The following is an 8,614-nucleotide window of genomic DNA, read 5'->3' on the forward strand; positions in this document are numbered from 1 at the left end:
TTGATTGCAGAGTGCGTTCTTTGAAGTACAGGATGTGTAAACTGCAGCTAGAACTACAAAGCTGCTCCCAAACTGTGTTCTCATTTACAGCATTATCCTCTAGAATCCAAAAATCTATTTAAGTAAATTAAACTTCTGGAAGTTTTTTTCTTACTAACAGCTAGTCTGAACTTGTATGGGTTTCTTACCAGGATCTCCCCTGGAAGGAGGAATTGTCTGTGGCAGACATGTATCTTCAGAAAAAGCAGCGTTGCCTGATAATCAGGTTCAAGAAGCAGGTGTCAGTGCTGTTGTGAATACCACAAAAGACAGTCATTCTTTTATCACTGGGCCTGGATGCACACACCTACAAAAAGCTACTCAAAACCTACCTCAAGAAACCAAAGGCAGCCCTTGCACTGAAAAAAGTGTTAGTGACGGACTAAACCAACAACATCAAGGAAATGCAAATACTTCCCTTGGGTTGAGCAGAGATGTGCTGTTGTCTTCTCATTCTGCTCCAATGAAAGGTTTAACAGGACCTAGTTCCTTTTCTGGAAACAGTTTGTATCAGACTGAAGGGCTTCACTCTGAATCAGCAGACAAGTATGCCATCTTTGGTCACTCTTCAAAGTTAAGCGCGAGAGAATTTGAAGGACCACCTTTGCTTCTGGAAGGAAAATCTGAAGCAAAGCAAGGCTGGATAACACCAGATAGAAAGCCAGCACTGGGTAAGAGCTGCTGCTCACAGTCCCCCAATAATTGTGTTTTGGAAGCAGATGATACGAGCTGCATTGGAAGTTTTCCTGAGAACAGATTAAAGTCAAATGCAAACAACTGCTTCCAGGTGCATCAGCATTCTGAGGAGCTAGAGTATAGAGTGGTTACTGCCTCCATGGGGCAGAAGGAAGAGGAGCAGCAACAGCAACGAGTCACAGAAGCAACTGTGTGTGCCAAGAACAGCAAAGTCAGCTCCACCGGGGAGAAGGTTGTCCTCTGGACCAGGTATATCTGCCTTAACTGCACCTTACAACTTCAGTGCATTCAGTATTTGGCTTTGTTTGGCATTCAAAGTTTGATTTTAATATTTATAGAGTTCTTTATTTTCATCTTTTTCTCCCATTTTCTAATGTCTTCTGCAGCTTCCCTTCTTTGAATATTCTTGCCTTGTTTCCTCTAACCACAGTCCATCATAACTGCAATCTTGGTCTGATCAGAAGTATAGCCTGCTTGTGGCAGTGTAATTATTTTAATACTCTACGCTAGGAAAGAAATGTTTTTCCCACAAAAAGCTTATGAGAAAAATACAAACAGGCTAAACGTGACTCTGCTTAGAGATGTGTCTTGTGAGTGGTGGTAGTAGTAGTAAATGAACAGGGCTGCTGGACTTGTTCCATTATTAAGTTTTTAAGTTTGATCTTTAGATCTGTACTTTGGAACAAACCTCTCAAGTTTGTAGTGGTTGAAGTGTGTTAATGCTCATTTTTGGCTGCTTTCATAACCATTGTACTGCCTTGTAGGGAGGCTGACAGAGTCATCCTTACCACCTGTCAGGAGAAAGGAGCCCATCTGGAAACCTTCCATGCCATCTCACAGAAATTGGGCAACAAGACCGCTAGTGAGGTAAGGGGTTGGTGTGAAAATGCTTGCATTTGCTAGAGTGAGTAGGGAAAAGCGGGTGGAAAGGAAGGAGATGTAAGGGTTGGCTATTGTAATAGCCTCTCAGACCTAATTTTCAATTTGAAATTTGATGCATCAGAGAAAAATAATCCTGACTGCACAGTCACGGGCTTTTTTTCAGACAAATTATATGATTATTTGCTGAAGAGACTGCTAATGAAGATCAAAGTTTTAGAGGAAATGACTATGCAGTGACACAGTATAACCCTGTTAAATGATTGGCACCATCATAGACTTCATTTTTTTTGAATTTTCAATTTACCTGACTACCGAAGAGAAAGAAGCTATTGCCTGTTAAGATAGTCAAGTCTCTTTACAGAGTTTTTTTGTTTTGTTTTTATTAATTGATCAGCTTCCTTATGAAGAACTGCTCAGTCAGTTTAAACAACAGGTCTGATGTCTTGTCTGGTAGTAGGCCCTACTCTGTGCTCAGTGAGAACAGGAGAAGTATGGGAATGAAGTAGTTTGTCCCCATCGTGCTGCTGTTATTTTCAGTAGTGTGTCATTTTTAGGGATTTAAGTTGGAGATTTCACATTAAGCCACTTTACTCACAGGAGATAGGTCAATCACTCATCATATCTAATGCTTCCATTCCTGAATTTTGCCTTTTTTTTTTTTTTAATCTAGCCAAGGATTTGTGTCTGTTTGCTGTATGCTATCTGTTCTTTTTTTTTTTTTTTTCCTGACTCTTACAAACTTTTCTGTCAGGTAGCCAACACCATGTACATTTAAGAATCTACTATAGATCAAATATGGGTTGTATTTTCTGTTTTTTTTTTCCCCAAGAAGTATGCAATTATACCTGCATTTCTAGTGCATTTTGATCAAATGTTATGTGGCTTTCTACAGCATGTGGAAAGTGGTGGTGTTATATTATTCCAAAATCATTTGTACTGTTGACAATAATTTTGTTTGTCTGAAAGGTCTGTAATACTGCTGTCTTCCTTCACAGCCATTTTAGTTAACCCAGTTTGAAGGGTGATTATTACTTCATCCGCCTGAAACTTGTTCCTTATTGCTGTGTCTTAGTTAACTGCAATTGTTTGCTTGTTTATTAACTGATGTTTAGCTACATCTTTTTTCCCCCAAGTATTTAGGCTTTGCTGTCTGGAGTTAAGTGCTTGTCTGTGCCTGCCAGCTTTCCCTATTCATGAAGATTTTGTTTGGAAAATTCTGACTTTTTCCAAAAGGCTAACAAACTGGTATTTTGCAGTGGAGCCAAAAAAACACCTGTCTTGGTCCTTTTTACATTACCATTGTATTCTAGCCTTGTATTTGGTACCAGAAGTATTTCAATTATGATACTTGGGTTGTCAGCCCTCTATTTAAATACAGGGAACCTGTCTTCCAAAGAAAACAACCCTATGCACTTCCATTTCTCTCTCCCTTTATGTTGAATCTTGTGTAGAATATAACCCTGAACTTCCTAATATGAAACTTCTATTTCACATCACCGTTCAGGCCACTAGTCATCTTGAATTTCCCTTGGTTTTCAGGTATCCCACAGGTTCAGAGAACTGATGAAGCTGTTTCATACATCCTGTGACGGGAGTTCTGAAGATGAGGAGGATGCAACTAGTACTAGTAATGCAGACCAATTGTCAGATAAAGATCTGCTGCTTTCTGAAGAAGAACCTGATGACTAAGGGTTTCCTGGTTTGATAAGCTGCTGACTGAGAGCTGTTTGCCAGTTTGCTGCTAGACAGGTGCTATGGATAAAGGAAAAAATGCTTTTGCAGGTACTTAATATGGCACCTTTTTTGGTTCACTTTCTTGGTAACTTCAAGCAGCACTTCTCCACCTGTATCAAACTAAAGGAACAAAGAAAGTGTTAACATCCTTCATATATAGAATCTATACAGGGTACTTCAGAAACAAAATGACAGGACTGATGTTTGTGGACACTGACCTCTGCCTGTCACAAAGACTTCAGCCATCAGACCTTTGCAGAGAATGTGTAAATACTGTATCATAAGATGTTTGTTTTCATGTGGAACACATGATTTTTTTGTAATTTTTTTCCCTTGTGTTGATTGTACATGGGAAAGTTACAGAATTCAAATTGTATTTATTGTGTGGTCTTAATCTAACATGCAAAGCACATGAGTTTGCAGAGTTTAGAAGAACCAACCACCACCAGAAGAAGCAGCTTTCCTCCTTTACAAGACAACTTCAAGTAGGGGGACAACTTCTGCCAGCCTTTGTAATAGGGTGAAATTAAAAGGAAGGAGCAGAGGGGCCATCTTCAAGCACCATTTCCTTTATTTTGAAAGCAATCTTGAAGAATATTCTTCCTTCCCCTATCTCCGGTAATAAAGATGAGTCAGTCTGAATCTGTTTCATCTTCAGATTTATCGTCTCCAAAACCTGTCTCATAGCATTGTGATAGAGTTCTTAGTGCCTCTACAGCCTCGTGGAAGTCAGCCTGTTCTACTCCTGCAGAGAAAAAGCTGGCCCATCGTCGAATATTCAGCTTCTGTACATCTTTGTATAAGCTGTAGAGGAGTGTGTGCAGAACAGATGAAGACTGCAGGGATGTTAATACGGGGATACTTTCAACAGCTGCAGGGAAAAATATCTTTGTTTATATACAGCCATCAAAATGTGTTTCCCTAGTCTATTCTACTTAAAGTAACTGCTTATCAAGAGGATCATTACTTGAAGTAAGCATAGTAAAAAATGTGCTTCTGACTCAGTTTTTGCCCTGCTAGCTCAGAAGTGCTTTTTAAGGAAAAAATAAATAAATAAATAACCACTTTAGCTCTGTTAGACCCTACTGCCCCTTTTTCCTGTTACAAAGCAACTTTAACTACACATTACCTGCTGCAGAATAACTGGAAGGTTTGTCCAGGAGGAAGCCTTGTCTGGTCAGCAGAGGAGAAAAAAAACGGGGATAGGGAGGACGGGTCATACACGGCTGCTCAAGAACGTGGAATGTGCTGTAAAGAAGAAACTGAATAAAGTTACACAAAACTCTGTCTTCCCTTTCTAGTTGGTATTCCCTAATGAGACTTACCAACCTGAATGCCCCAGGAAACACAGTGTGTGAATACTGCTGCAGAATTTGCTCAGCTGTCTCAAAAGCATGGAGTGGAGAAGTAGGCTGCTTTCCTGGACAGCTGCTACAAAGAAAAAAAAATCATGTTTTTTTCAGGTGGAGGGGGGGACTTGAATGAAGATGGTGGTGACTTAAGTGCTCTTTAGTTGTTTCGCTGTTAAACTAGCAGCATAGTATCACTAGCCTGTCTTAATTCAACTGACACTCCTAATGGAAAGGCAGTAATTTTATACGAACTTCAGTCAGAAGTTGCCAGAGGTCTAAAGGAAAAGTGTAGTGCAAACTTTGATTACCTGGTGTGACCTTCTTTGCTAATTCCTCTTAGCACAACAGACTGAGCAAAACAGCAGCTGACACTTTGCTCCCTACATGAAGACAGCAGCTTCCAGGGCAGGTCCTGCTGATATGCATGTAAAACATCTGGAAGCGAGTGGCCATACACAACAGGAAAGGGAACAGAAGCCCACGCAGCTGCAACCTGTGAGTTAGAGAGGGGGGGTGACAACTCATGGTCTGTAATACGCTCCCCATGCTTCTGACACAGGCCTCTGTCCTATAAAGAAGGTGCTTACATTGCTGCATGTACATGAAGTACAATAACACCAGCTCTTGTTTACAGCAGTAGTTCAGGTAGAGCTGAAGGAGTTAAAGGGTGCTGTTCTCTAAGCCCTTACCTTTCTCCCAGAGAAATTAAGTGTTTCAGCAAGGTGCATCATAGAGCCCCGAGAGGAACAGAGTCGGTAAGGAACAGTAAGGGTATCAAGTGCTGCTGCCAAAATTGCACTGCTGTGGTAGTTAAGTGACGCCTATGGAAGATACAAATGGAACTGTTACAGGACAAGTTTAAACTCTTCTGTTCCTTAAAAATACATACAAAAAGCAATTAATTTAAACAACAGCCTATATACATTAAAAAAAAAAAAAAACAACAACAATATACTAAACCATTATTTAAGATTTTGGGTAAGCGTCAGCTGTTGGCTAACAACTGATCTGTTACTTGTTTTCTTGTCAGCAGATTTTTAGTTCCTGGACAGGGCTTGAGGTGCATACCCTGCACCTCTAGAATACCTACACTGTTAAAAGCATGTTCTGTTCAGTTGATTAAACTGTAACGGAATGAAGTATTGTTCATACCTCAAGCAGACTATTGACTTAGCATGTATTTAATATACTTCAGAAATCTAGTTTCAGCTGCAACAGACTGACAATTAAAAGTTAACAGTAATAATGCAAATAATAACATGGAACAGGATCTAAGAGTGGCGAGTAAAGTATTTTTTTCAGTGCAGAAACTAAAAATGGTATACTAACTAAAAGCATCCAAAAAAGAGAAACTCGTTAATCTTTTTAAAAGTTAAAAAAAAAAAAAAAAGAATAGTAAGTCAGCAGTTGGGTCTACTGACAGGAAAAAAATCTTTTTTGCTTAGGCAAGCACCATTATAAAATACACAACTAAAATATGTAGCTGCAGAAAATATTTTGAGTGTCAAGTCGTAACGCTGTAAGCTACTAAAGAAAGCATTTTTTTTAGGTAAACTGCTACACAGTACATACATCATAGTTAATGTACGGAAATGTAATGGGAGGTTGTGGCTTGAGTCCTAGACTCCCATTGAGCGACATTGGGCAAAACAGCGAGCTGTGACTGGAGAGGTGTACAATTCCTAGGACTGTGTTCATCAGCCTGTAAAAATTCTTCTGAGAATCCTGGGGAGAAAAATCCAACAAATGTATTCTTAAAGATGCAAATGAGATGCATGATAGCTTTACTTGTTTTTAATTTGTTTGTGTTTTTTTTTTCCAGTTACTTACCCCCATGTTATGCATGACTGGAGTCAAGCCCCAGGTCAGGATTCCTTTTCCTGAATACTCATCATAGAGCAATTCTGTCACCTTGGCACCAACTCCAGAGAACCCACTGTGTAGGTCACAGAGGACTTGAAATCCCTGTGTAAAACAAGAGACATGACATAAGTTTCTGTTTAATCTTAAATTTGTTTAAAAAGAAAGGGGTGGGGTGGGGTGGACTGAGCTATCAAACCTGCAGATAATCACACTCTTCGACATAGAAATGCAACCGATCTTCCAGCTCCTCTACGCAGCCTTGTTCTTGCAGGAGCCTTTCACCTTGTCCAAAGGCTTCTAGACGACCAGACTCCCTAAAAAATAGAAAAAGCTCTTATTCTACTCTGTCTTAATATTCACCTGAAGCCAAAATTAAGATCCTGTTCTGGATAACAAATTCTGAACTAAATGGCTGTTGCTTTTTAGCCTTCTGCTAAGACATACCCGTTGTGATTGTACTGCTGGATGACGTAGATGCTCCGGGGATGCAGCTGCACATTGAGGTAATCGGACCAGACCTGCATGCTGCTGCCTGAGCAAACATCCCAGGAAACATCGAGCTGTGCAGGGGCAGAAGTTGCATCTGGAAAGAGAGCAGTATGAAGAGCCAACATCTTTTCCACTCTGAATATGCCCCTGATAGGAAAGGCAAATGGGGAAAAAAGCTTCCCCTGAAATTGTATGGTACAGTTGCTCAACCTGTTTACTTCTGTAAACAAAGAAATGCTATCATGTAACTTTTCCTCTTGTGCCCTTGCATTAGTTCACAAACCGTCTACCATCAGTCTGCAGTCACGGGGGCTGCTCTACCTTTCCACAATTCTTTGATCTTCAGCAAGGAAACCAAAACCATCAGGATTGTACATATCAGGTAGCACAAAAATATAACACACAAAAAGCACGTGCACACCTTGAAGAGAAGTGCCGGAGCTGCTCTTTCCATCAGAAGAAGCATCTCCCTAAGGAAAAAGCCCAGGGAAGGCAATTACGCGATGCTTTGCCTCTTCTTTTCGTGGACATACTGGAGAGAGCCCGACGTGCGGACACCAGCCCGCGGACAGGGCTGTAGCCCCTCCGTGGGGAGGAGAAGCTGACAGCTGGGGCTGCTCAGCCACAAGGAGGCGGCTCCGGAGCATCCCATCCACGTCCATCCAGCGATACCCGGAGGTGCGGCGAGCGGCAGGCTCCTGCCAGCGGCGTCCAGCAGAACCTCCGCGTCGTGCCGAGGCTCTGCCGGTGTACCGGGAAGCACGGCCCGGCCGGGCGGGTGACGGAGCCCGGCACGGGTACCCAGCGAGCGGGGGAGCCCCGTGAGATCGCGGGGATCTCCGCGCGCCACCCAGCCGCTCGGACGGGGCCCGCAGGCGCCGCGCTGCGCCCGGAGAAACCGAGGCGAGGCCCCCGGCGCAGCCCCCACCTCCGGCCCCGCTTCTCCCTCCCTCCCTCACCATCCGCTGCCCGCGGTCCCGCGGCGAGGCGCCTCCGGCCGGCGGCTGCTCCACGTAGCTCGCCACGTCCCCGCGCCTGCAACAACGCAAAGCGGCGGCGGCTGCCGGCAGCCCCTCGGCGGCCTCCCCCCCGCCGCTACTCACCAGGCCGCCGGAGCCTCCGGGCAGACGGCGCCGCGCCCCAGCGAGCCCACGCCGCCTGCAAGAGGGGAGCAGCGGGGAGCGGGGTGGCCCCGCCGCGCCCCGGCCTCCCTCCTCCGTCCCTCCCGGCGCTACCTTTCAGCTCCAGCGCGATGAGGCGCGGCGTGCGGCTCTCCTCACGCCCGCCCGAGGCCCGCAGCAGGGTCCCGGCGCCGAGCTCGGCGGGGCCCGGGAGCGCCGCGGCCTGCGGGGGGGGCGAGCGAGTGAGCGCCGGGCTCCCGCCCGGGCCCCCCCGGTGCCCCCCGGCCTCCTCCCGCCGCCCACCTGCAGCCCCCACCAGTGGGAGCCCACGCAGCCCGCGTAGGGCCCCAGCTGCAGCGTCACCGCCTCCCCCGCCGCCATCGCCTCGCCGGGCTGCGGAAGCGGAGGCGCGTCACGGAGCGGCCCCCCCCCGACACC

General features: G+C 44.8%; 2 protein-coding genes across 5 annotated transcripts in view; one reads left to right on the plus strand and one right to left on the minus strand.

The window, feature by feature from the left end:
- Positions 1 to 3,993, plus strand: part of LOC311220005 (GON-4-like protein) — a gene marked incomplete at its 5' end in the record, with an annotated part of 29,778 nt that extends 25,785 nt beyond the window's left edge. For 2 of the 3 annotated variants that reach the window (XM_084303372.1, XM_084303374.1), the window contains 3 exons: positions 192 to 984; positions 1,500 to 1,602; positions 3,157 to 3,993. In XM_084303372.1, the coding sequence (XP_084159498.1) occupies positions 192 to 984; positions 1,500 to 1,602; positions 3,157 to 3,306 (1,046 nt within the window). In that variant the 3' untranslated portion in view covers positions 3,307 to 3,993. Of the gene's footprint in view, positions 1 to 191; positions 985 to 1,499; positions 1,603 to 3,156 lie in introns of those variants that run through there. The other variant, XM_084303373.1, reaches the window with a different exon arrangement.
- MSTO1 (misato mitochondrial distribution and morphology regulator 1) lies at positions 3,905 to 8,591 on the minus strand. Of its 2 annotated transcripts, none has more exons than XM_084303376.1 (14): positions 8,480 to 8,591; positions 8,291 to 8,399; positions 8,159 to 8,213; positions 8,015 to 8,090; positions 7,477 to 7,525; positions 7,011 to 7,149; positions 6,763 to 6,880; positions 6,534 to 6,668; positions 6,276 to 6,428; positions 5,393 to 5,524; positions 5,012 to 5,196; positions 4,681 to 4,779; positions 4,481 to 4,599; positions 3,905 to 4,222 (listed from the first exon to the last, which is right to left on the minus strand). In XM_084303376.1, exons 1-14 carry the CDS (start codon positions 8,555 to 8,557, stop codon positions 3,984 to 3,986), a joined length of 1,686 nt encoding a protein of 561 aa, XP_084159502.1. In that variant the 5' UTR covers positions 8,558 to 8,591; the 3' UTR covers positions 3,905 to 3,983. The 2 variants fall into 2 exon arrangements, with proteins under 2 accessions (XP_084159502.1, XP_084159501.1); XM_084303375.1 differs by having other exon boundaries at positions 4,681 to 4,782.
- Between the last annotated feature and the right edge of the window lie 23 nt (positions 8,592 to 8,614).

This window comes from Netta rufina (genome assembly GCF_964035555.1).
Source record: "Netta rufina genome assembly, chromosome: 29".
NCBI classification, from domain to species: Eukaryota; Metazoa; Chordata; class Aves; order Anseriformes; family Anatidae; genus Netta; species Netta rufina.

Coding starts and splice junctions, on each gene's coding strand:
- MSTO1 (XM_084303375.1), bottom strand. CDS start 8,557: ATGGCGGCGGGGGAGGCGGTGACGCTGCAGCTGGGGCCCTACGCGGGC. Junction 5,197..5,392: donor TTAATTTCTCTGGGAGAAAG/GTAAGGGCTTAG, acceptor TCTAACTCACAG/GTTGCAGCTGCGTGGGCTTC. Junction 4,783..5,011: donor AGCAAAGAAGGTCACACCAG/GTAATCAAAGTT, acceptor TTTTCTTTGTAG/CAGCTGTCCAGGAAAGCAGC.